The sequence below is a fragment of the Centrocercus urophasianus genome, unplaced genomic scaffold (genome assembly GCF_019232065.1).
Source record: "Centrocercus urophasianus isolate 14NV4802_14NV808 unplaced genomic scaffold, USGS_Curo_1.0 seq_14, whole genome shotgun sequence".
Classification (NCBI taxonomy): Eukaryota; Metazoa; Chordata; class Aves; order Galliformes; family Phasianidae; genus Centrocercus; species Centrocercus urophasianus.
In genome coordinates, this window is record NW_024884586.1 from 42,874,860 (window position 1) to 42,901,836 (window position 26,977).

General features: G+C 47.3%; 1 protein-coding gene across 1 annotated transcript in view; it reads left to right on the forward strand.

Annotated features, from left to right (window-relative positions):
- Positions 1-4,789: 4,789 nt before the first annotated feature.
- Positions 4,790-26,977, forward strand: part of RCOR1 (REST corepressor 1) — an 82,915-nt gene continuing 60,727 nt past the window's right edge. The window contains exons 1-2 of the mRNA XM_042813745.1: positions 4,790-5,018; positions 5,092-5,151. Of these exons, the coding sequence (XP_042669679.1) occupies positions 4,829-5,018; positions 5,092-5,151 (250 nt within the window). The 5' untranslated portion in view covers positions 4,790-4,828. The remainder of the gene's footprint in view (positions 5,019-5,091; positions 5,152-26,977) is intronic.

The window sequence follows — 26,977 nt, forward strand, 5'->3', positions numbered from 1 at the left end:
TGGGGTCAGCCAGGAGCTGCGCCAGCCCCACACGCTGTTCCACTGCTGCAGACCCCTGGTCTCTGCAGGCTGCCACATGGCCCTCCTCCTGCATCCTCTCACCCCACCACCACCCTCCTTGTGTTTGTTTTTTTGTTTCTGCCAGCTTCTGCCTTGCTGCAGGATATGAGCCTTTCTCTCAGGGAAATAAAAATTTGGATTAAAATTTGCCTTTATTGCTCCCTCTCCAAAATTAGGCTGAAAGGAAGAATTTTCAGGGGAGCGCAGGAGATTTAAGGACAGATTTTTAAGGTCTTTTAGTTACATTAAAATGAAATTAGATGGCCCTTGGGATTTTTCAGCAGAAGTGTTATTTTTTTTTATATAATTTCCACATAGTAACTGTTCATATCTTCAGGAATCTAAATGCCTCCAGACTTTCGAACACCAAAGTTCCATTGAAACCAAAGAGAACTGGACATCAGCTCCTGTACATTCCTTCCAAATTCTAGCTGAAGTTGTTGTCAAACTTGGAGCAAGTTCTAACGTAAAAGACTGTAAACCTGATTTCTGCTCTGCTTTAGCAGCAGTTCAGCACCAGAAAAAAAACACACGCACATTGTTGGCTCCATGAACATCTCGTTCTAAGGGTCATGTTTTCCTGATTAACAGCCTTCCAGTATTAAAAACAATCAGTCCAGAGGGTGATTAATTGTGCCTTCTGCTGCTAGCAACCAAATACATCTGTATATACATACGTATATGTACATATACATATCTGTATACAGCCGTGTAAACACACACGTACGTTCTCACTGGGGTAAGCATTTTCAATGTGCCTTTTCTCAAGGAAAACACAATTCAGAAGAGGTGAGAGCTGCTTTTCACCACTCCAACGAAGGGGAGCAGTTTTACTTTTTGTAACCCTTTGTTGCGAGAGCTGTCAGTGAGGTGGCTGTGCCAAGAGCAATGCTGTCCTGGTGCAGACAGAGCTAATCTGGTCAGGGTGGAAAGCAAGAAATAAGCAGCAAACACTTTGCTTTTTGTCCGGGGTGTGGAATCTGTTCACTGCCAGGCATTCCTGCTGTGTTTTACTCCAGCTGTGTTCTACTTGTAGGACCCAGAGGGTTAACGGCCATAACGTTTTTTTTCATTTAAAAGTTGGCAAAGCAAGCAGCTTTTCCCTTGACAAAGATAACCGAATTTCAGTAAATTATTTAAAAAGACAGTCCTGCCTGGTCCAACCTGTTTGGCTGCAGCAAACATACAGCAACAACACTGCACTTTCCCCCCCATTTGATTTGATATCTGGGCAGATTAATCACTCAGTTACAGTTATGTCCAGAGCCCCAGTCAAGCTCAGGGGATTCAGGTGACTCAGTGCTGATATGGAACTCCTCACAGCCATCCCACATGCCTTAGGGAGCCTGGCAAGCCTCATGATACATGCAGGCCCTTGTAGGGACGTGGCCAAAGGGTGGGATCCATGCAGGGAAGCAAGACCCTGCACCTACCAGAGTTTCTCGTTGCTCATGGGGTTTCCTCCTCATTGGCTCCAAAAGAATGAAGATTAAACATCAGGTATCTCCAGAGCAAGTGAGGTGAGCTGGGGGGCTGGGTTTGTTGCTTCAAACCTTGCTTTTCTAGCATTTGCAGCATTCAGAAACTGCAGAAAGTGTGTTCACTGTTGGGGCTGAAAAATAAAATACAACTCTGTGTGTTGTGTACAGGCTCTGTGTACACAGTCGCCTACACTTGGTGCAGAGTTTTCTTTATGGCCAGAAAAGAATTTTTCAGTTTGCTTCCAGAGAAATGCTGAATCTGCCACGCTGTGTCAGGACACTCATGCAGAGCATCGAGGGTTTGGGATGAGAAAGAAACCCAGCGCTGTTTACAAGGAAGCACAAACAAACGTGAAAGCTTTCTCAATGGTTAGAAACAAAAAGCTTCATCAGCATCAAAGTTCACAGCTTCTGCAGAGAGGCTTGAGAGAAACTCGTCAGACTGCAGGCAGTGCTGTTAGCCTGCACGATGGCTGTGACACATGCAAAGTGGCTGTAATGTGACAGACCTCGGACTTCCTGCCCTGTGACTCACACACACACACACACACACACACACACATCCCTGCACCCAAGTGAGATGGGACAGGGTCTGCCTGTGCCAGGGCATCTCCCAACCCATTGCCCGGGGAGCAGTGAGGCTGGGGAGCAGCAGGGTGCTCCTGTCCCATTGATGGCTTTGCTGTGGTGGCTCTTATCACCATGCAGCCTGCTCCTACGAGAACTGTGTGTGGCACAAGCCTTCAGGGAGACAATGCATGAGAGGTCTGTGCCATGCACTGCTTTCATCAACTCAAACATTGCAGTCATGTTATGCTTTGTGCAACTGATGCAGACTTTCATTCTGAAGCTTCAGTGGGTGACAGCTATGAGCAAAGGAGGAGGAAGTGAAGGAAGCCCAAAATTAGGCCTTGATTTGCAAAGCTGCGTGCAAGTGTCTCAGTGAGAGTACAGCTGTTCTCCAGCTTCAGGCCTGAACTGAAGGCTGAGATACATGTCAGCCTGGCTCCGGGTGGGACCTGTAGGGCAGACTGAATCTTTGTCACTGAGGCTCAATTTTAAATGAAAAATCAAGTGTTCCCCTCCTGACCATGCGGTTTTTGGAGCAGAAATATCAGGGCACAGTGACTGAGAACAAATATTCTGCCATGCTTATACTTCTGTGTACCATAAAAACATATTCCGCACTGAAGAAGCAATACACTTTGCACCAGGAAATGCTTGCAGCTGCCAGTGCTGGGGTTTAAGGACATCACTATCCCCTGATTTAGAACTGATATTTGTTAAGGTAGTGACACCAAGAGTCGCTGTCATAAAGTTTGGGTTTGTGAGCTAGAAAAAGTTATACTTGTGGAGTGTAAATAAACTTGTGTGTGTGTGCAGTAGATGAATACCATGTCGATTTAATATTCATGTGCCCATGTATCGTGCACAGAAGGAACCGATCACCCATTTGTCAGTGTGCACACACGGTGCACAGCGAGCGCAGAAGAGAAAGTAAATACCGAGGTCACCGCTCCGAAATAAACTAACACGCGTTTCAGAAATGATTACACACGTATTTATTTTCCTGATTTTAACGGAGAATGCGACCGGCGGAGGTGAGCGCGGCCCCCCAGGAGGAACTGCCAAGACGCCGACATCGCGTTGGGATCTGCGCAGGAAGAGCTCCGTGCGGAGCCGCAGCGCCCGTGGCCGCTTCCCCCTCCCCCTGTGCAAATTCTCTTGGATTAAAATGGCAGAGGGAGGAGGGGAGCGGCCGGGGCAGTTTGTCTGATAGGAGATAACCGCTGCAGTCAGACTGCAGGTTTAATTGCGTGGGCCAATAAAAATAATAATTAAAAAAAAAAAAAAACCAACAACTTGCCACAGAAGTTAAAATCCAAATAAAAGGCACGCCCCGCAAGCTGCTTTACACGATTATGTATTGTTTCACCTCGGCCCAGCGCTGCCCGCAGTTGGTGCGCTGCGCCCAATGCCGGGACGGCCCCGGGTCCCCGGCAACGCCGCTCAGAGCGCATGGGGCGCCTCAATGGGCGGCTCAGGGAAGGAGGAGAGGACAAAGCGGGCACTGAGGCTGCTCGTTCCGCTGCCTCTCGTGGGCTCCCTCCCAATTTTTGGGAGCATCACGTGAGCGGCCCAACAGCACCACAGCCTCACGTGCGGCTACGGGACGGCACTTCGCGGCAGCCCCGATCCCCCGTGTCCCACCGGGCTCCCAGGCCACGGGCAGCTGGGCTCTGCCAGGCGCAGCGGGGCCTCGTTAGCACAACGGGAACGTGGGGGGAATGGGGTGCGGGCCCCGAGACGAGCTTTAAGGCTCCTGACGGGAAGAGAGGCCGGGCTGCCGGCCGTTGCTACGAGCCTCGGCCGGACCCGTCTCATCGCACGCTACGCCGCTACCCGCCCTGCCGCCAGGGGGCGCCCGCGGTACCGCCCCGCTCCGTCAGGTGACCCCGGTGCCCCGCCCTGGCGGCTCTCCCCAAAAGTTGCTTCCTGCCCTCAGCCGCTTCAGGTTTCCTCGAGGCTCCCTCAGCACACCGCTGAGGTGCTTCACTCCCCCCGGAGCAGCAGCCATCCCGCGGAGCCCCGCAGACGAACCCATACCCTCAGCGTCCCCTATCCCCCAGCCCTGGCACCGGGGGCTTTGTATAGAACCCATTCAAACCACGCGTAACCTTCCGCCGCGGGGGGAGAGGGGGGAGGGGGAAAGTAGTCCCTTTGCGCCCTTCTCCCGGGCCGAGCCGGCGGCGGCCCCGCGGCCTCTGGCGTTCCCTGCGGGCCACGCCGTGCGGCGACCAGCCCGCCCGCGCCCCCGCCGCGCACTGTGCGGAGCCCTCAGCCCAGAGGCACTCGCGGGCGGAGAGATCCCGCACGGCGCCCGGCCCGGCGCTACGCCTCCACCTAACCTCACAAACGGAAGCGCCGGGCCTTGGCGATGGACGGCGGGCGACAGCCAATGAGAGAGCGGGATGGCCTCCCAAAATGTAGGTTGAGCCAATGGGAGCGCGGGTGGGCGGGGCCTAGAGACGGGCTAGCAACGCAGGTTGAACGGAGTCCCAGAGCAGGGCTGGGATGAGCCTCAAAGTTCGGGGCGATCGCGGCGGGGGATGTAACGCCGCCGCCCCGGCTCCCGCCCGCCCGCTGCCGCCCGCCCCGCCCGCCCGCACGCGGCGCCTCCCCCCCGCCCGGCTCGCCGCCTCCCCCAGTTTTTAAACTCCGTTGCCCCCCCCCCCCCCCCCCTTCCCTCTCCTCCCCCCGCGTTGTTCTCCTTCCCCCCACCCCAAATGCCAGCCATGATCGAGAAGGGCCCGGAGGTGTCGGGGAAGCGGCGGGGCAGGAATAACAATACCTCCGCCGGCGCGAATCATAACAATAACGGGAATAACAAAAGTTTGGCTGCTGCCCCCAACGGGAACAGCAGCAGCAACTCCTGGGAGGAGGGCAGCTCGGGCTCCTCCAGCGATGAAGAGCACGGTGAGCGCGGCGGGGCTGGCGGGCGGCGGGCGGCGGGCGCGGCGCACGCGGTAACGCTCTCTCTGCTCCGCAGCCGGCGGCGGCATGAGGGTCGGCCCGCAGTACCAGGCGGTGGTCCCCGAGTTCGACCCCGGTGAGTCGTTGGGGGCGGAACTTGGGCGAGGGCGGGCGGGTGGCAGCCCCCGGTGTCCCCGCGCGGTTCCCTCACCCCCCCTCCCCCGCGATCACACCCCGCGTGGGCTGACCCTCGGCCTTTCTCGGGGCGCCGACCCGCTGCCCGGAGCCGTGGTGCGAGGACGGAGCCCGATGCTTTCCGGAGGGCGCTTTGCGGGCGGCACCGGGAGCGGGAGGCTGCCGGCCGGGAGATGGCAGTTGGCTAACCGATTCCCCCCCCCAACCCCCCCCTTTTTTTTTCTTCTCCTTCTCCCTTCCCCGACTCGTGTGTTCAACCAACTTATGAATGCCTTTGTGCCTATCTCGGTCCGTATTTTTTTTATTGTCATTATTTTATTTTTTTCCTCTCTCTCCATGAAGCCCTCCGACTTCCCCCCCAGAAATATTTTACATTCCAGCTATTCTGCTGCAGCGCTTTGTAAGCTAATTTAAAGTGGTAGGAGAGCAAATTTTGAGCAGACAAAGGAATTGTGGCTGTACGGAGAGGCAGGTGCTGGCTGCACGGCACTGGTGATGCATCTCGGCTGTATCTGGGCGCATAAAGACAGCCCGGTGACCTCCTTAGTTTGAAATGTAAGCGAATTTTGTTGCATTGTTCCTTTGTGACCTGGGCTGAGGCTACCAAAGCCCTCCTCCCATCTGGACACCTCACGTTCGGAGTTGTCCCTCGCCTTGCCCAAACTTAATGCAATCCGCCGTCCCTCTCTCTTAAAACAAAAAGAAGGATTTGGAAAGCTGTGGTGGCTCCTGATCGAGTAACCCTGACAGCAACTATTGTGTGCGTTTGGGAGGAGCGTTCCTCCTGGCCGCCCTCGTGCTGCCTGCTAATACGTTGGATGCCCTTTTATTATTATGTGGTACATATATGTCTATTTTAACTGTTAACACTCTCTGGAGGTGAATGTTTTTTTTGTTTTTTTTGTTTTTTTTTTTTCTTTCTCAACTTCGGTGTTACTTCTATTGATTTACAGTGTACTTCTTCCCCATTCCTTTCCCTGTGTTTCTCACAAAACCCGATGCAAGCTCTGGGCACATGGGAGTTCCATGGCTGCTGGACCAGGAGGAGAAGCTGTGTGGGTGTTGGTAGTTAGCTGCAGTTGACACGGTTTTTTCACTCTGTAGGTCAAATGCAGCATCACTGTAACGCACCACGCACATCGTGCTGGCTATCAGCCAGGTATTGCAACAATACTTGGGCTTTTTGGTCACCACTGTAAATGATGTTCTTTTGTGCAATTCATTTCTTTAACATAATAGGGGGGGGCTGGGGGGGGGGGGGGGGTACAGCATGCTTCTTCCTCTCTATTATGCGTTCAGTTATACATTGTTCTGATTTTAACTTTTAGATGTGCTGTGACCTATACGTAGGTTATTACTTTCTTCACTGTGTGTAGTGAAAGGGCGGGGGAGTGTGTGATGTGGAGAAACCACCTTTTTTCTGAGTAAATACACCTCAGCACAGCTTCAGCAGGCATGCTGGTTTGGCTGCACAGAGGGCAGCAAGCCTTAAGTACATCCACCTCAAGTACACAAGCAGTTTTCTAGTGACCTGAATGGGCACTGCATCCTTTCTTTACTTCCTCCTCCCCACCCCTCCCCCCTTTTTCCTTTTTCTTTTTAAAATGTATACTTTTCAGTTAGTAAGCTTCAGGTGAACTTTTGTCTGCTCATGTACTGGAGCCAGTGTTGCCCGTCAAATTACTTGAGATTAATTTTTCATTGAATTGTTCCCTGAATTCTGTGACTTCTCAGTCCTCGAAGCTAAATGGCTGTGGTATGCTTATTGATGTGCCTCTTTCTCGCTATTTTTAGGAAAGCAGATCCTAAATAAGCCTTAAAGAAACCCTAAGCAAATCTGAATACACTGCACTGAGACCCTTTCAATAAACTGTAAAATTGGCCCATCTTGCTGATAATTTCAAAGTTAAATGAGTGGAATGGTGTTATCAGAAGACACTGTATCTGTTTCTTGGTAGAAATGTTAGGGACTGCTTGACCAAAAGATCCTAAAATTTGAGGGTTACTTGGTGTGGAGTCCTGGTGGCTTTCACCTTCAGATTGTCTAGCTGATAAAACGCACAGGGCTCTTGCTGCTCCAGCTGTGTGTGAGGTGAAACATGGCATAGAACAGGGAGTCTGTGTGTGTCTCTATATATATAGAAAGAGAGATACGCAATGAATTTAATGAATAAAATAATGAATTCAATTATAACTTTGGTTAGATTGAGGTATATTTGTAGTGCTGACTCTTACATCACCATTTTTACGTGGGTGTTCCTCTGTCCCCACGCATAAGGGCAGAGAAAGCATTTTGTTCTGTTTATTTCTGAGCCACAAGGTAGCTGTGGCAAAGAGCAGGTAAATAAGGAAAGCTTTCCTGAAATCTTTGTGTGAGGCTGGGGTGTGCAGAGAGGTAGGCAAGGCTATGGCTAGAGTACAGAGAAGTGGTGGGATGCCAGTTTGGGCCTCATGAATGTAATAGCTTCAGTGCAAAAGTACTGAGCTGAAGGGGCTGAAAGTGGAGTGTTTCCACAGTTCTTGTCTGGGTTCACACAAGAATGGTTGCTCAGGATGTCTCGATGTGGAGGACAGTGGTTGTCTCTTTCTGGAGCAGACGGGGAAAATGATGAAGGATTGTGTTTCTTTTTTGGCATAATTCTTAAACCCAGCGAGTTTTTAATGCCCTGTGTGGCCAGGGAAGGGCTGTGGATGCATGAAGCTGGCAGTCTGGCTCGTAGCCCCTCAGCTGCCCCTTTAGAGGTGGCAAGGCCTGCTCTGGTGCTGGCAGGGCCTATGGCTTCCTCACTGCCTGCCTTCTTTCCTGTCCCAGGCCGCCCTTTGGAAACAGTTCTTGCTGCACTGATCCCTGCTTCTCTAGTTCTCTCAGAAACAAGTCACCCGTCTGTTTCCTGTAGTGTAGGACTTAAACTCTCTTACAGAGTAGTTGTTCACTAACAACGAGGCTTGTGCAGAAGTAACATTTGTATTTGATGAGCTGATGTAACTAACCGGGAGGAGAACAGGCAAACTTCTGGGTTGAAAATACTGTGCCAGAGCTTGCTAGAATCAGTAAAATTTGTACTTCAGCTGAGTTTCCCTGTCTGGACTCTGTTTCACAAACATAACGTGAAAATTTGCTGTCAGCTCTCCTGTGCCTTCTTTTATTAGAGTTCATAGTCAAATATTTGACTTCCACCTGAAAATTGTGTATGTTGAACAAAGGCTGTTATCACCAAGTCAGCATTTCTTGAGAGTTCTCCATCTGAGACACTGAGGATTTTGAGGACAGAAAACTATTATGGTTCTTTTAATCTATATATATGAAACCCACATGTCCTATTAATGGAAAAACTTGGTGGCAGGAAACATTGCATATCCTAAAGCTAAATAAAAAATCTTTCATATGGGGAAATACTAATACTGTACTTGACCATTTTACTTGTTGCTTATTAATTTATATGCCCTTGCTGCTGGAGTATTGAAAATAGGAGGAAGAAAACATTAGTGAGCGCTTTCACTCGCACAGGGAATACAAAAGGAAGATGAAAGCTTGCATAATTTTGAGGAGTGTTAAGCCTCTCCCTTTAGGAAGTGATCTGTTCCACATTGTGGTGTGTATTGGAGGGCAGACCAGCATTTTTTTTCTTCTTTAGAGCACTACAACTTTATATTCCTTTCTTCCTCATAACTTCGTTTTTTACTGCCATGATATTGTGTGTCTTTGAATATCATTTTTGTCAGTCATCTTTGCAAAGTAGAAATAGATGAGGAAAAGCTGATTCAGTTCAGCAGTGTCCTGCTGTACAGATCCAAAGTTGAGCTGTGTCTTCAGTGACTTGTTTCCAATACTGATCTCTTCCTGTTATTTCTTTGTCACACTCTAACAGTTTAAACAGTGGGAGGAAATACTCTATAGTGCTTCCAGATCTAGGTGCCTACTGGAAGGTGCTTGCTGCCGCACGTCAGTGGAATCCTTGAGGATCTTGTTTTCTGTCCCACGCAGCTAGCTGTACTGCATGCTCCTGTGCAACCAATCTTCTTCTTTTCTTTCACAGCCAAGACTGTGTTGTTTCAGTGTTGCAAAAAGAAGGGGGGGAGGGTGTAACACCCAAAAAACCTTCAAACAAAACCTTATCTTTCTAACAGTCAGAAAGTGTTAATGCAGTCGGCTGAGAAGGAGAGAAATGCTGTCTGCTGCCTCTGATCAGAGTGCAGGTAGGGAAGTGGTGGTGCTGTGTGCTGTAGAGGGAGGTGCCTGGAGGGAGTTGGGATGCATTCATCCAACTCTGGCTGTAAGCATGGCCACCCTCCCCCTGTTTAGGATCAGAGGTGGGAGGTTATTGTGGACCAGCCCCTAAATGGTTGACACCTTTAGAATAGCTGTATTTCTTTGTTGTAGGGGTTAGGTTGTGTCTTCAGCTACTTGGCAGGATTACCCAGAAAGGTGCAGCTGAGTCATGGCTGCAGAGGCACCTATTAGGCTACACAACAGGGACTGCCACTCATTTAACAAGGGATTGTTAAAAGGCCCCTTATGACTTGCACTTGGCAAGCCCAGCTTCCAGCCAGCTTGTTCTGTTTCTTTGTTTGCAAATAAAACTGTTAGTCCTGTACCTAACAGTCTTAATAGTTTGCAAATAGACGGAGCACCCAGTAACTATAAGAGAAAATGGTATTTAGATAAGTGGACTCATAAGAACAAGAAGCAGAAAAATAGTGTGCTCTTTAAGTGAGATGTTGGGATCTATATCTAAGCAAGTGGAAAAGGCGCAACCACGCTCCTTCTACTGGAAATACTGGTATCCTGGAAGGCTATCTCATTTCCTCAAATGGCTTTGCCTTAAACACAACAGTCAGGAACTCCCTTAGTGCAGCAGTGTGTTTGGGAAAGAAGAGAGATTAACGAGGATGTTTGATCTAATCAGAAATACCAAACAAAAATATGATAATGACCAGTGTGTTTGGGCTGACAGAGGCCACATAGTTTCTTGATCAAACCTGTTGTGTCTTGATCTTTTCACTGTTACCTGGGGAGACTTGCACCATCTCCAAAAACTGTTTCCCCACTTTGGTGTTGGATATATGCTTGGAAATGAGGTGGTTGGGCTTTTGGAAAAGGGGGAGCCTTATGAATTCTAGAGAATGTGATTAGATTGTGGGTCTGTTTGGAGAAGAATGGACACCTAAAACCATTAAGCTTTGTTACAACATAACTTCCTACTTCCTAACTTGAGTTTTCAGGTAGTATCAAGTGTTTTAAATTCTGGTTGACCTTGTTCTCCTCTGCCCCCCGTGAAAGATTTAGCTACTGTGGCTTGTCTTTGCAACTTCCTGCTGGGAGATGCCTCCTCTAGTTATAGTTTGCTTAGCCCCTTTCTCCATCGTGGGCTGTATTGGTCTTGCCCTGCTCCTGCCACAAGGCCAGCCTCTTTGTACTCCCTGTACTGCAGAGCAGACAAGGAGCTCCTGTTGAATGCCATTGCACAGAACTTGATTTTTCAGCTGTCTCAACTCTATCTAGGTGTAAGTGGTTCTTAAGGCCAGGCTGGTCCCTGCTGCCCCAGGGGAGGGGAGATGGCTTCTGCCTCTCCTTGCTGTGCTGGTAGCTCTGCCTGTGGCTGGGGGAATGCCTCTGCCAGTCTTGTTCCTCATCAGTACATGAGGCTCACACAGTTATGTGGCAGGCAGTTAGGGAGGGTGAGGGGGGGAACTGCCTGACCACTTCCAAATTAGGAAAGTGGTGGTCACTTGTAGATGCTGGCACTATTTTATTTTATTTTATTTTTTTAATTTCCTTAAATCCAAACTGGAGACAAAGGTCAAGAGAGCGGAGCTTAAGTTGAGGAATTTTCGATCTATATCTGGCACCCTAGCAGGAGCACAGCTGTAGGTTTGGTGCTGTACCTCTTACCTATGAGCTTCTGTCCCCATGGGGACCATGTCTTAATCTGCATGGCTCCACAGTTAGTTTTCAGCTCACCTGCCTGTCCTGTGAAGGGTGCAGAGATCCCATCCCACCTCATCCCAAGGCAGGGTTTCAGAGCTCTCTTGTTCCTCAAATAGTACAAGAAGTCCCTTCCCAAACTTGAATGCTGTAGTAAACAAACAAGTCTCTGGTGCAGCCAAAGCCTGTGGCTTCCTTCCCTGCCTGGCACATGTAGTGTTTGTATGGGGAGGTAATAGCTGCCTCATGCACTGGCAGGTGTATTAATGGCAGGACTGGAATTAATACTAGGTAGAGGGAATGCTTTGTTCTTCATAGCTGGTTCCTGCTGCTTAATGAGTTGCTCTTAAAACTCTTGTTTTCAGTTTTCAGCCCTGGTTAGTTCTGTGACTTGGCCGAGTGAGAGCTTAGAGCTCCCTGTGATTAGTCATTATAATTAGCTCAGAAGTCTTTGCCTCTGATCAAGGTGCACTGTATAATGCGGCTTACAGTGGGCTCTAGTTCTGTCACATACATTCAGTGTGCTATAAATGACAATGCATTGTTAGACATCTGTATGTATTCTTTTTTTAACCTGTGTTGCAACTTTAATAAACTTCACTGTGAACTGGGCAGGTAAATCTGAGTAATGGCTTCTCAGAACCGTGGTACTTTGTGTCTCTAGTTCCCTCAGAAACAACAACTTCTGGTTATGGCAAAGACTCACCGTGACAGCTGTAAGTCAAAGGCAGTAGTAAAGCACTGACTGATCCCATTGGTGAGGCTGGAGACTGAAACAGAGAGAAAACTTTGTGGTGGCAAAAAGAGCACGCTTACTTCCCAGGAAGTGTGTACCTCTGTGCACTCTGTGCACTGGGGAAGCTTCTCTTTCGAGGCTCTGATTTGGCTGTGTGACATGATGAGCAATGCCATGTTCTGAAGTGTTTAAGCTCAAAAGAAGAGTTCAAAATGCAGTTCTTCAAAATATAAAATTGATGTGTAAACTGACGGTGATCTTAACAATGCTTTTATAAGGAATCTTAGATTAGGTTTCTCTCCACAAGCTTTAATTTATAGTTCCACATGAAAGTTTTGACTTCTTGCTTTTCGAAAGTGCAAGAGGACGTGCTGTGCTATGCCTTGCTGAAGGCAGCATACTCTACAACTGGGTTGCTTTTGTGCTCCCGTTACAGTTTGTTTTGAAATGGAACAGACTGATGTGACTGCTTTTAAGTATTGTAGTCAAACTTGCTAAAATGGCTTCACTTCTCGCTAAAGGGTTTTAGACTAAACAAGTGTGTTTACCTTTCCAAGTATCTTCAGAAATTCAGCTCTGTGCAGCAGCTAGCTCTTTGAACTTCATAAAGGAAGTATTGGTAAACGCTGCCTCTCTGGGGGGAGGAGGCTGCAGCAGTGTGATAAAGTGGCAAAAATCCCCTCTTAGAAGGAAATTCTCTATGCTTCCCCCTTCAGCACCATCTTTCAGTTGTGCAGGTCCCCCTGGGGGCCATCAGCAGGGCTCCCCAAGTACTCTGTGCATGTGTGTAACCATGTATCTCTACAAGAATGCTCCCCCATCCATCAGAGACAGCAGGAAAAGTCATTCTGGCCTCAAAGTTAATTCAACTTCCTTGCTACCTGCCTTATTTCTGTACTCTTCAGCTGAATGGATTTTGTGAATAAATCTCTCAATCATCTGAAGAGAGCCTAAGGCTTGTGGTGTAGCTTTTGAATGGGAGGGATTGAACCATGCAGCTGCCTGTTGCAGACCTGCTGTCCGTAGGTATCTTGGTAGCCCGTCATGTGCAATTTTAGACAAGTAGATGGATTGGGCTTTATCTTATGTAACTAATTCCATTTGAAAGTTGGGTATTGAAAATAATTACCAGTGTATGTGACTTGGAAATGGAGTCCTTTCAGACTGCTTAACCCTCATGTGAAAGCACTGCTTGACAAATGTGGAATCATACCTTTGGCTTCTGGGTTCAGAACCCCCAACTAGCATGTACAAGCAAAACTGATACTTGCTTAATGTGCAGCCTCCTCTGTTAACTGTTCCATAGTGAGAGCCCCAGCAGAGGGGCTGCGAATGGCCAAAGGTTTGGAAGAACCACTGCTGTGTCAGGAATGGTCTTTTCAACTGGGAAGCCAGGGCTAGGGAAGTCTGGTTTACATAACAGCATTGTTTCAGAAGCAGCTCTTTACTCAGAGCTTGCATTGAAATAGAGAACATTTCTGTTTCTTCTCCATTGTTTTTGTTGGGGGTCCAACCTTGTCCGCTGCTCTTGTTAATAGCATCATTTTGAGTTTTGGGTGTGTATTGGGGGGAGGTTTTTTTTTTTTTTTTCTTTTTTTTTTAACTGACAAACCTCTCCCACTCCCCATTTTAATTGTGCTAAAAGCTATCTTTCCCACATACCATATAGCCGTTTGCTGGAGTTGCATTTTTCTGTGCTTTGGTTGCTAACAGCTGTGTAAGAAACTGAAATCCCAGCTTGTTGTGCCACTCATTGTATACGATCTGGAGGTGCCAGCAGGTATCTGTTCCCTTCCTGACAGCCCTCCATACCTGTCAGGATGTACCAGGTGCAGCATTAGTGCTGCTTTGGTGCTGTTCTCTGTCTGTGAATCCCAAAGGTGCCCCAGTGAGACCCTCTGCAGCCACCAGGTGCTGTGCACAGCAGTAGCCATGGGAACACAGGGAGGATGACACAAGTTTAAAACTTCAACTTGTTGCTAGGCAGACCCAGCTCGATGTGGGGATTAAGTAGTCTTAACAGCAACAATAAATCACCTCTGGTATTCCACCTCTTGTGGAGGGAAGGCAGCTTGATGCTCTCCACATTTTGACTTCATCTTTGAATGGACAGGATCAAATCTGTGATGGAAGGGTTCACTGGCACCAGCCAGCTCTCCAGGAAACCTGTCCTGAGCAGCTGTTAACAGAGACACGTTGGCTTGCTGAGAAGAGGGAAGGGATGGGGCAGAGTTCTAGCAGGTCAGTTTTTGTCCAGCTTTTCCTTAAAGAACAAAGTGCTGCAAGGTAAAGCCATGCATCGTCCCATGCAAAACTGTTGTGTGGCTCATGCAGTCTAGAAGTTGTGGCCTGCATTAAAATAGATACTGCTGAAAGTGACGTATGCTCTAAACAAAGGTCACAGGCTTAAAATATCACAAGATTGCTTTTTAACTCTGGCTGTAAAACCTTAAAATTATGGCTAAGGCAAGATAGACACTTTATAAACTCAAAATGCTGTTGCAGACTGTGTTAGCCCAGCTGCCAGCATGTGTTGGGTGAGCTGGGTTAGAGCTTTTAGCTTGGGCACTTCTGATAGCTCACCTTGTGTTTTGGCTCATCCCGTTTAATAAACAAGGGCAGCATTCCCTCGCGTTATTTTAGGAGTTGATGCCTGACAAAGGATGTATGGTAAATTATAGGGACTGCAGTGAAAGGGACTGCAGACTCAACCTCTGAGGAGAGCTGGGCCTCGTGCTCCTTGAGGACTGAACTGCAGCGTGCCTTTGTCTCTGCACCTGTTGGTTCCCTGTACTCGAGCAGTAATTGGTTCTGCTCTGGCCACTGGTTTAAATGGATCTTTTTATTTTATAAACATTTGCTGTGCAGTAACTGTCAGTCCTGTTGGAATAAGGCCATCTGTAGAGATGCTCCCAACTACCACCTGCTCGTTTTCTTAGGAAAATACACTCTTACCTAATTTAACCTCCCCCAGCAACTGCTTTGAAGTTGTTTTCCCCCTTCACACTGTGGCTCACTACTGCCCATTTTCCCTCTGACCACTTGAACAAACTGCGATTGTCCTAGCCTGTCCTTCCAGAAATTCCTTGCTTTTGAGGCTGAAAAATGGTTGCATGGTTTGTGCCCAAATATTTTTGTAGTCAACTCACTTAGAAGGTTTCTTTCCTTTAATGTGCCTCTGCCTTTTTTCATCCCCAAGTTGCTGTTTGTGGTTCTCCCACTTTTATTACAACTAGTGTACAGCTTGCAGATCCTATCTGTCCACCTTGTTGTCAGCCCAGCCCTACTCTGATTTCTGCTCTCTGTGTTCCCAAGACCTCTTACCATGTGCTCTGTCACTTCCTAAGAGGCACCTTGTCTATATCAGACTTGTTCTCTGAAGTTCCCTCTTATCACTTGAGCAAATAACTGAGCCTTGGGATGGTGGGAGAGCACCATCTGAGAGCCCAGGGTTGTGGCAGGGTGGGCAAGTGCCCTGCAGCACTTTCTTTTTCTGCTATAGGCTTGGTTGCAAGGCTCAGCTTTGGATGTGCTGAGCTTGGTGGTGCAGGGGGAGAACAGCTGGATCTCATCTGGTGTTCCCATTGCCTCCCTTCTCCTGGTGAGCTCTGTGCAAATATTGAATGACTCGGGGGAGAGGCTTGCTGGTGGGAGCTTGGTGGCAGAGCGAAGGTTTTTCAGAGCTGTCCTCAGGCTTCCAGCCTGAGATCTGAGTTGCTTGGCAAATTGTTTCCTTCTGTGTGTGCTGGCTCTGAGCAGCGGGGTTGCTCTCTGGGAAAGTGCCACATTGTGCTCTAGTTCCTAATGTATTTTGGGTGGGTTTCTGGTTCTGTAGATTTAGTTCTGAAGGTGCACTCCTCTGAAATCTGGTTTGGAGAGGGAGTGAGTGGGATTGCTTTATTTTCTCAGGCACCTTCAAGTGAGGCAGGAAGCTGTCCTGCGCATGCAGTCCATGTACTGTCCTTACAGTGCAACCAGGGCAGGCACAAATCCTGCCAACGTCCTGTAAATTGGCAAGAGTATCTGGTTGTGTATTTAGGTAACAAATGACTTTTTTCGTTTGGTGCTGAAGCAGAGGCAGCTGGAGCTGGTGCTGTAGGTGTGCATAGCTGGTGCTGTGATGCAGGTAGTGACTTGAACAGCATTGTGTGCTGGTCTTGGAGCAGAGCTTTGGTAGCCTGAGATGGGCTGTTGTTGTTTGAGAGAGCAGGTGTGTGCTGGAGGAGCTGTGTGAACTCTCGAGCTGCATAAAGCGTGTGTGCAAGTAGTTAAGTTAGGCAAATCAGTGTCTTTTATTGCAGCAGTCTTGTTGAGGTTGTTTTGGAATATAAGGGAAAAATAAATGCAAAACTTTGTAAACCCTTAATAAAAATATTTTTAGAATTCAAGGAAATCAATAAGGCGTTGGGGGAATTAGGCTTGGCAACAGTCCTCATTGCTCTGAAACTTGCAGGGAAGGGGACTGTTTCACATCCTCTTTCCTAAGTCCTTGCAAAAAGGCTGTGGGACAGGACTCCAGCCTCCTCTTCAAACCAAAGTCTCCAGCTCAGCTGGGAGGAATGCTGCTCTGTCTGGTTATCACTTGTGCTGGCAGCTGCCTTTTTGCCCAGAGCAATGCCTCCTGAGCGGCAGCAGCGTGTCCTTTTGTGGCAGCTGGAGACAAGGGGACTACTGGGTGCAGCAGCGCTGCTTGCTAAACGATTTCGGTGTCTGCTGGGGCAGAGGGTGGGAGTAGGTGTAATGAGCTCCTGTGGAAGAGCTGGGCAGGAGAAACCTTTCCAGTGACTATATAGTGCCGATATAAAAAAAAGGCAGCATGTTTAATTTGCTGGAGGTTGGACCAAGCTTGGGGCAGGTGCACACCCAGACCATTCTTAATGTGGATAGGTACCTGCTGAATTGTTTGTCAAACGTGAGAATAAAAGGCAAAGGGCTGCGTTTAACCGTTTTTGATGCTGTGTCTTAAAAATAGCTTACATTTCTGAAGTGAGCAGCAGTTGTAACCAGGGTTTTAAAAATTGGCTCGGTGCTTAGAAGCCATAGTGGGAAACACCTGTGCTGCAATACGCCATGCAGCATCAAGGGATAGAATGGTTGGGTACTGCTCGCTCACTGTGCTGTTGGTTGGCTGCTGAGGGGTTTCTCCTTGTGTGCTGGGTTTGCCTTAGTGCTCCTTTTGCTGCTCAGTTCTTGCTTTTTTTTTCATCAGTAGAAAAAAAAAATCATGGAATCATAGAATGGTTTGGGTTGGAAGGGACCTTTAAGAACTTCTAGTTCCAAACACTTGCTGTAGACAGGGAGACCTCCCTCTAGACCAGGTTGCTCAAAGCTCCATCCAGCCTGGCCTTGAGCCCCTCCAGGGAGGGGGAATCCACAACATCACTGGGGGCAGCCTGTTCCAGTGTCTGACCATGCTCACAGTAAAGAATTTCTTCCTAATATCTAGTCTAAACTGGCTTGATATCTGTATTTCACTGCTCTTCAAGTGATGCTGAGCCTCTGGAGTGGGAAAGAATGGATCTAGTTTGTCTTAGCTCAGTTTTACCCGTGTAGAGCTGTGGCATGCAGTTGAGACACCGATGCTGTCTTCAGACTAAGGAAGACACTACTGCACTAATGTGCTAATTTTATACTCTCTCTTGGCAGGTTGCCTTTGTAATCAAAGGGCTGGAAATTTTTCAGTTTGAACAAAATGTTCTAAGTAGCTGTTCTCTTGGTAGAAATGGATTTGGTACGGGATGCTACCTTCAAAATAAATCCATCTTTCCATATCTCCTTGGGCGCAATATTTTTAACTGTAGTTCCCTTTCTGACTAAGTGAAATTGCGGTCAAGATCTGGCTGAGACTTAGCTGTGGAGTTTCTTGAATGGAGCTGTATGTCACTGATCTCTGCCCCTCTGATGGGAATGGAGATGGGGGTGTTTTTAGAAATGGTGGTTCTAGCAAATTTCAGTGGGATCGCCCTATTATATGTGATTTCCACTCCTGCTTGGTTAGTAACTGCGTACAGCCTTGGTATGGTCAAAATACAAAAGCTTGGTTTGAGCATTTGCTGTATTCTGGTGAGTTGTACAGTACCCAGCATGTGGGAAATTATGCAGCTGAGATTTGCTGTCTGCTTCTCATCAACAGTGTAATAGTAATTAAAAACATCTCTTGATTCCTTTGGGATTTTTGTCCTTGGTTTTAGGGAGTCGGTGAACACTGACTAGGGAACATATGTATCCACATTTGTTTTTCCCAACTGAAATATCCATGAGTGCAGAACAGTCACAGTGCGATCACATTTTTAAAGTGGTTAGAAATGAAATGTTAACTCAAAGGCCATGTTCTGTTACTAGAAAGCTTTAAACAAATGGCAGAATTGCTTCCAGGTTGTAGGAAACTTTTGTCCTTCTGTTGCCTTTTTAAAAAGTATTTTCCAGTATTCTTCAATCTATATAGATACTATAATGAGAGCTGGCTGCTAAACTTTGTTGCTTTGAGTTTGAGATGAAACAAAGCTCTGTATGCCATATGTTAAAAGGACGAGCAGATTTGACAACAAGAATGTGTTCCATCTCCTTGCATTTTGGCAAGGCTCTGTAGTCTTGGAGGCTGGCTGTACGGAGAGGGGAATCAGGGAAGATGCAAGAGGGACACAGCTTCCAGCTCTGCTAACCTTGCAAGTGTTTTAGAAGGGGGCAAGAAGAGGAGAACCGGCACAGAAGGGTGGAAATGTGGCAGTGGAAAAATTCTTCTAAATAAAATCTCATGCTCTCACTGTTCTCTTTGAAAGGTATTTTGTGTTCCCGTTCTTTCATTGTTCGGTAGATTAAATAGGTAGTTGCCAGCTCAGGTGGGTGTAAATCTAACCTCCTTGCCCTTTGGAGAACATGATCTTGAGATGTATTTCTGAGACAGGAGATGTGAACTGGAGACGTGGGAGTGGTGGAAGGAAAGCTGTGTTCATGACAGCGTCTCAGTAGTCAAAGGCTGCTGTAGTTGATGACCTTGCTGAAGTGTGCTGGCTGCAGAGTGGACTGTTAATTGGTACTGCAGAGCTGGGCAGTGTGGTGGTCACCGTGGAGATGATGACTGTCTTGCTGTGACCTGTGATAAAGGTGTGCAGGAGGTTGCACGTGAGCAGTTCAGCTGTCCTGGCAGCGTGCATTCCTCTGTTGTTCTGAAGCCAGGCAGTGTTCCTTTGTATCTCCACTGGGGTGCAGGGACCTTTTGTGTAGTTCCTTGTGCTTCAGCAGGCCGTGAGGGAGCCAAATGGCTGCTGGCTCTGCAGAGCACATGGCAGCCAGCTGCAGGGAGAGCTGAGCAGGGAGCACCGTGCAGGCTGGCCCTTGGCACATTTGCTTGGCTAAGCAGAGATGCAAGGCATATGCTCTGCAGGGTCAGGTGTCTGAATTCACCTTTGAATGGATCTCCTCCAATCTTGTCACTTCAGGTGGGTAATACAGGTCTTATTCTTCTATCTTTATGTACTTTAGTCCTACAGCTTCTTACCTAAACATTTGTTTGGCTTAAATCGCAGAATCACAGAATCACCCGGGTTGGAAGGGACCTCAAGGATCATGTAGTTCCAACCCCCCTGCCTATCAGGGCCACCAAACACACACATTCAGATCAGGTTGCCCAGGACCCCGTCCAACCTGGCCTTGAACACGTCCAAGGACAGGGCATCCACAACCTCCCTGGGCAGCCCGTTCCAGGGCCTAACCACTCTCCTTGTAAAGAACTTCCCCCTAACATCCAACCTAAATCTTCCCTCCCTCAAAGGGTCCCTATGATTCTTTCTCTTTCCACCTCCAACATCTTCTTTCACCAGACTCCTTTGCCTGTCTGTATGCTACAGCTGCTGCTTTATGCCTGAGCTGCACAGAACACAGTATCTCTTTCAGGGGTGGAAATAGTACCTGTATTCCTGGAGCTCTGTGAGGCTGGAATGGGGCCTGCCTAAAGTGATCACCTGGGTCATGCCAGTTCCGGTGCCTTACTCCATGCAATGACTCAACCTCCTGCTCTGAAAAATGAGCAACACAGCCATCACTCATGTGCCACGCTAGTGTGGTGCATTCATTGCATGAGCCTCCTCTGCTCCTTGGTGTTCTTTCAGCAACAGGTGGTTATGCTGATGCTTGATTTGGCTAGGCATAACCAGGGCACTCTTCTTTAAGAGTAGGCACTTTATGCTGGCATTGTTAGGCACAAGATCCCTGTCCTACTTGGATCACAGTACTGTTATGCTCTGTTATTTCACAGATGTGTCCGTGTCAAACAACTAGGGTGACAAAGATCTTGTCAAAGCAGGTGTTCAAGTGGCTATTTAGCTTGCATTGCAGTGAGCCGTCTTCATGTAACCACAACTGAGTGAATCAGAAGTGCCAGTAAACTTTGGAGGTGGTAGGAATAGAGCTTCTGAATAGCATAAAGTAAATTTTTGGCTGTAGCCAAGCTGAGCTAGGGAGTTAGTGAAGCAAGCAAGGGGATGAAATAATGACTGTGGACAGACCCTGAAAAGAGCTGGATGGGGGAAGCTGCCAGCTCACCAGAAATGGCTGTTCTGTGTGGTTGTCTAATTGGCAACCATAGGGGAAAAAACACGTAGGACATTGGGATTTCATGCCAGTGTCTGAAGGGCTTGGGGGCTTGTTTGACCACGAGGTGGTTTGTGAAGCTGGTTGATCGTTTCCTTCCAGTGCTTAGAAATGTAATAAAGGGAGAAGATGGGACACTGAGGGGAGAAAAATAATTTGCTTTCCCTTTTTCGGTTGTTTGAGGCTTTGGACTGTAGAATTATAAACTTGTGTTGGGATTAGAGAAAATGGATTCTCTTCAGAGTTCATGGCTCTTGGTACCTCTCTCCTCATAGGGAATCACGGGATGCTCATGTGCAATGGGGAAAGTAGCCACTAATCGTAGTTAGGGCAAGTCTTTAGTACACAGTTAATCCAGATACTAAGATGAGCAATGAACACCTCTGCTCTGCATGTGTCTTCTCCATAGCTGACTCTTAATTGAGTTCTTGTGGATCTTTTTCTGTTAACCCCCAGCTGGGTCACCCCTCTTAATGCTTATGCAGTCTAGGTTGGGCTTAGGTGAATGAGAAACTAGTTGAGATTGTTTCAGCTTGGTATGCAGATATAGTGATATTTTCCTCTCCTTATTCCCCCTTCTTGTTCTGAAAACCATTCTCCACTTGATTTTTTTTTAATTTATTTTTTAAAACGAGGAAATATCAAGGCTCTTTTTAACAAGGGCAGGTAAGCTTGGATTAGGTTACTTTGCCCCACAGCGAGGAGCACTGACATCTGAAGATAAGGGGGGGGAGGGAGAAGAAAACTCAAAAAAGGGCTTGGCTTCATTAAGCAAAGTCACCTAAAATGTTGACATCTGAGAATCATTTCCACTTGGCATAGACTGTGACAGGTGTTCCACCATAGGAAGCTCATTACTTGACTTCCAGAGTGACCTTGGGCAGAAAGTTGAACCTTTTAGTTTTCCATTTTCCGTTGAAGCTAACTGTTGTTCAGCATGTGGGTGGAGTGGAGAAGCAGGCTAAAGCATTTCAGAATAAACCAGACAATGTTTTACAAAGCAGGACTGGAATCCCCCATATAATTTGGTGGCAACTAAGATAAGGGAGAGGAGATGCCAGTGTTTGTGGTCTGTCTTGTTGATGTATCTGAAGTCTGATCTGACCACAGTGGATTAATTCATATTGTGAACAGGGAGAAATTTTCCACTGTAATCTATCCTGCAAAAGTCAAAAGCATTTCTTATGGCAGGATAACTAAGGTGCATTAACTATTCCACTGTGAATTCCTGGTAGAGACAGTGTGCTTTATTGCAAAGCAGGTGCTGGGCTTGTCTAGCCATTGCATGGAGCTGCCTGTGGGGAAGGGGGAGAGAGATCTCCTTAGCAGGGAAGGCAGGAGCTAGATTTGCACCTTCTCTTACAGCCTGCTTAGAAGAAAGAGGGATACAAGGCAAATAAACGTGTGTTGAAATTAAACTCTTTTGCCGGACCAGTACTATGCATTGTGAATAGCACTGACTTCTCTCGAAGTTTAATCCTGTCCCTCTGCTCTTAGTGGAGTGATGAGGGCCTGGAAGGCTTCCTAGGCTGTCCATCCCTGCCTGTATAAGAACATGTTTCTTCAGGTTACCTGGACTCCTGGTTGATATTGCTGCCTCTTGTGCTTGCTCCTGTAAGAGAAGCTGCTCCTGGGACCACACGATGATAAAACCTTCCACCCTGCTTTTACTTTGTCCTGTGCTTCTAGAATATTGCTTCTGCAGGGGAAGCCTGGCATGGTGGAGCAACTATAGTGCTGGAGCTTGTTGGAAGAGAAACCTTCTTCCACCTTAAGCAGAGGGTTTGGAGGATGTGACTTGGCAGTTTCTCTTCCACACTTCTTTCTGTGACTGCTTCACCAGAGGGTTTCTGAGAATCTGAAAGCTTGTCCTCTGAAAATACCAAAGGGGAACACAGAATGTCTGAGAAAATAAGAAAACTCTTGAGGCAGTGTGTTCTGGCATACTGGATTCAAGCATGTGCCTGGAGCCCCAAATTTCCGGCACTGAGCCCTCATCTCTGCTAAAGAAGCAGAAGTGATGCTAACAGGAGTGTGTTCGCTTCTCCTGGACTCTTCTTTAGCTGCCTGCCTAAACAACACCCTCTGTATCACTCACACCTCTGTCTCATGCCTCTGAGCTAAGCTAATTTTTCCCTGTGATGGTGTAAAACAGGGAACAAATTCCAAATCTGTATTAAATGACAATTCTGTCACTATCCCCTACTAAGAGTTGAGAGCACAGCTGGTCTGTGGAGACACCGCAACATTTGTTATCACCGTGTGTAAGGTAGCCAGAGGGTGCTGAGTTCCTGCAGCATCCTGTGGAAGCCCTTGGTAATGGCAGTGTGTGGCACTGGTTCCTTCAGCCATTCCACGTAAGGTATGTACCTGTTATTTGGGAATCTTAACAGAGCTTATGTTCAGCCAGCCCTTGGAAAGGAGAGGGTAAAATAGGTCTTAAAGAGTGTCAGCTGTCATCTCTGAAAATCACTGTCAGTTGGATAGTGGGATTATCCTGCACTCAGTTACGATGGTGCCTCAGGGTACCCTGAAGGGAATAAAATCCTTGGCAACTCTGATACAGAGACATAATGCAAAGAGGCCATCCTGTGGTTCAAGGCCTACTGATGACCTGCTTTACCAGATGCTATCACGATATGGATAAGCAGGATTGGGTCCAAGGCTATGACCAAGTGCACCTTGCTGCTGTAGCTTGGCACGTATGTTAGGCGAGCGTACTGGTGAGCAGAGAGGAGGGCAGAAGATCAGAGCAGCAGTGAGGTTTCTGCTGGATCTAGCAGTTGAGCAACCATTGTCCTAAGCATCACACTGTGCGAAAGGTGCGCTGAGAGAAGAATAAAACCAGCACTGGCTCGGCAGCCTGCTTCTTAGTGTGCACACGAGTGTCTTGGAAATGGTTCATTAAGGTATATTGCTAGCTATACAGAATATCTTGTGTCTCAGAGGAATTGGTCTGTAGCAGTGCCTTGGTTATCGTATGACTTTTTGCAGGGTATATCTATCACACTAATAGAAATCATCCAGCTGTCATGTCTGGCAACAAAAAATCCGCGCTACTTTTTCCTGTAAACTTGCTGCTAAATGGTCACAATGTAAACAAATTGGTGGACTAAGCCTGAAATGCATGCTGCTGGCTTGGCCCTTGCTTGGTGTTGTGTGCAAAGGGGTCCCCAGGCACAGACTGGGAGGCTGGCTGCTTGCAGCTTGTCTTTTCAGCACTGAATCATAGAATACCTGTGGTTGGATCGGACCTTTGCTGTTATCCAATTGCACCCTCCCCTTGCTATGGACAAGGAATCTTCCTACCAGCTCAGGCTGCCCAGGGCCCTATCCATCCTGGCCTTGAGTACCTCCAAGGATGGGGCATACACAGACTGGGAGAAGAACTGCCCTACTGAAAAGGACTTGGGGAAATCTGTGATTGCCGTGAGCCAGTGTGGCACTTGACCTTGCTGAACTTTGTTAGGTTCTCATGGGCCCACTTTTCAAACTTGTCCATCTGGATGGCGTCCTTTCCTTCTTTCCATGTCAACTGTAGCACTCAGCTTGGTGTCATTCTTAAACTTGTTGAGGGTGCACTCAGTCCCACTGTCTAGGTCATTGATAAAGATGTTCAAGAGCACTGGTCCTAAAACAGACCCCTTCGGGACTCCACTCACCACTGGCTACCACCTAGATATATAATAATTGACTACAGTGCTCTTCTTTATGCTTTTCAGCGAGTGATCTTTCTCAGAAACTGGCTTAGAGATATGGAAGATAGGGGTGTGCAGCACCATGTTGTGGCTGTAGTTCTGCACGTAGCGGAGCAGAAAGTGATGTTCCTGGAGTTGTGAGAGCAGTCCTTGAGGTCTGTCATTAGTCACATTGTGACTGGCTCTGCTTGAGGGCTTGCAGCATGGTACTGCTGCTAGTCTGCAGAGCTGTTTCCACTACTTGGCTTTATCAATCAGTTAAAAATAAATTCGGAATTTCTGCATTGGCTGTTTGCTCAGCATTGAGGTGTAGGTGTAGGTTGGCTGCTGTCAGGAAGAAATCCCTTATCTGGCTGGGAAAACCCACCTTTCTACTGTCAAAACTTGCTGGGAGATGGTTTGCTATAGTAGTACAAAACACAGCTCTGCCAGTGTAGCAGGAAATACAGTGGGAATGCTCTGGGGATGGTTTTGTACTTGACTGCTATGAAGTAAATCCATGAACTTCAGAGCATCAGTGCCATGAGCCAAAGCCCGGTGAGGTCAGTGGAACAAGATCCCCAGGGTCAGAGAACTAGGCTGGGCCTGCACCTTTCTGCTTACTCTCCCAGATTGTGGCGTGATAGTGTTTTTCCCATCTCCCTGTAGTGTTTTTTTTTATGTAGCTGTGAGATTTAACACACAGTATTGTTTAAGTGGTTTTTTTTTTATGTAGCTGTGAGATTTAACTCACAGTATTGTTTAATAATATCACCTGCGATCCTCCAAAATTATAGATTTGCAAGAGACTTGATTAGAACATAATGATGCATTAAAAAGTGCTTTCTAACTGGTCTTGGAGCTTTTATACGAATAAAGGAGAATAAGATACAAAATATTTCATTTTCGTTTGTGAAGTTTTTTTTTTTTTTTTCTAATAGCTGTCTTTAGCAATCATTTGCAGGTGGCTCACCTGGTGATGGGGTAAGACTTGCTGCTCTGAACTTCTCAGGCTCACTTCTGCCAGCCTGTTTCATAAAGGCTCTGCTGTCCTGTTCACACTACCTGGCTGTAATAAATACACTGCTGTGGTGCACAAAAGAAGGATAGGAAATGGAGGGACGAAACTTGTATTCAGAACTGTTCTGTTGGTAGTTGCTTGCTTCTGCTTCCTTCATTTTCCTGTGCATTAGTCTTCGGTGTACTTATTGCTGGAAAGGATAGGCGGAGGTACAGTTTTTTGTGTTCTGTGGTTTAGCAGTGATAGATCATTAGCTTTGCTAACTAACTTACACTCCTTAACTACTGCATTTTCTTCCTGGGTTTTCCAGAAGATCTTGCTGACTTGCATCAAAACAGGAAGTCTGCAGTGCTGTAAACAACCGGGTGGTTCGGTCTGATTTTTTTTTTTTTTTTTTTTTTTTAATCCAACATTCTACTGGCCACATTAGAATTCCTTTTAGTGGCTCCAGTTGTCCTGAGCTAGGTGTTTAGACTGCCTTGTGACACACAGTAGCCTATCAAGGGTCATTGTAGAGGTATTTGAGGGAGAGTGGAGTTGGCCCTGCCTTGAATCTCTGTAGTGTTTTGGCAGTATTCCGTACAAAGGTGCCATATTTGAAGAAATAGCACAGTGTCGGAGCATCCTTGGACTCAGCCCAAAGGTTGCTGTCTGTCTTACTTGACTGAAGGAAGGGGAGGCTTAGTCCAGCAGCCTTTGAGGAGGAGTACACCGGAGGGACACAGGATTTTGTTTCTGCGGCTCTGTTGACTCAGTGGTACCAGTATGACCACAGAAGCCTCCTTCCACCACAAGAGTGGATGTGAAATGTGGTCTGACTGCTTTTTCCACTGAGTAAAACTGCTCCGTTTGCTCTCATTTTCAACACCTGTACAGAGATTTGGATTATGTCATGACTTCCTGCTTGGAGTAGCAGCTATAGGTGGGCATACTGTACTCTGCAATGAAACCTCTGGATGTGAGAATGTGAGGAACTCACATATATACTCCCTCTATAGGTCAGATATGAAGGTATCATTCTCTTGCAACGTTGTTTTAAGTAAAGTTTAAGGTGTGTAGCATAACTCTGGCAACAGATCTGCAGAGGCGTAGGGTTCTGACTTGTTCTTTGCTGAAAAGCTTTTCCTGTGTGAGCTGAGCTAAGGTGTAAATCTAATCTGCTCTACTTATGGCTGTGTAACTGTTGTGGAAAATCTCCAGCCAGTTGTGGATGGCTTGCTTTTCCCCCATCCTTTATTCTCCTTCCTTTGGAGTCTCCTGTTTAGGAAGGGATTTTATGAGATCTCAAATGTTGTTTGTGAAGCTGTAACCTTTCCTAGGTAGGCAAGGTATCTCATGTACCAATTTGAGGCTGTGAAGCTAAGGTCACCTTTCATGGTGCCGTTGGAGTAAAAAGTTTCTGTCCCCTCAGGCCAGGAACCATTTTAGGGAGACCTCTGATATCTAGGTCACTGGAATGGCTGATGTGAAGCAGGAGTCCTGTACAACCTGCCCAGGTAACTGGCCTGACACCGGTGTCTGCTCCCACCTGCACTGGAACTGGATGGACAAGTTGCATTTGCTGTTGGTGTCTGTACTGGATAAATTATGAAATAATTAAGGGTGTGACTGCAAAGCTGCCCTGCTGCAGAACTTCTTTTTTTTTTTTAACCTCCTCCACAGGCAAGTGTGGTGATCTTGTCTTGGCGAGCTGTTAATACTGAGAGAGAGTTGTGTTAAATGGAATTCTATTGCCACGGTTATCTCCAGGAGGTTGACACTTCCCTTTGATTTGCTTCTCAACTTGGAGTGCACTGTGGTGAATATGCTCCCAAGGAC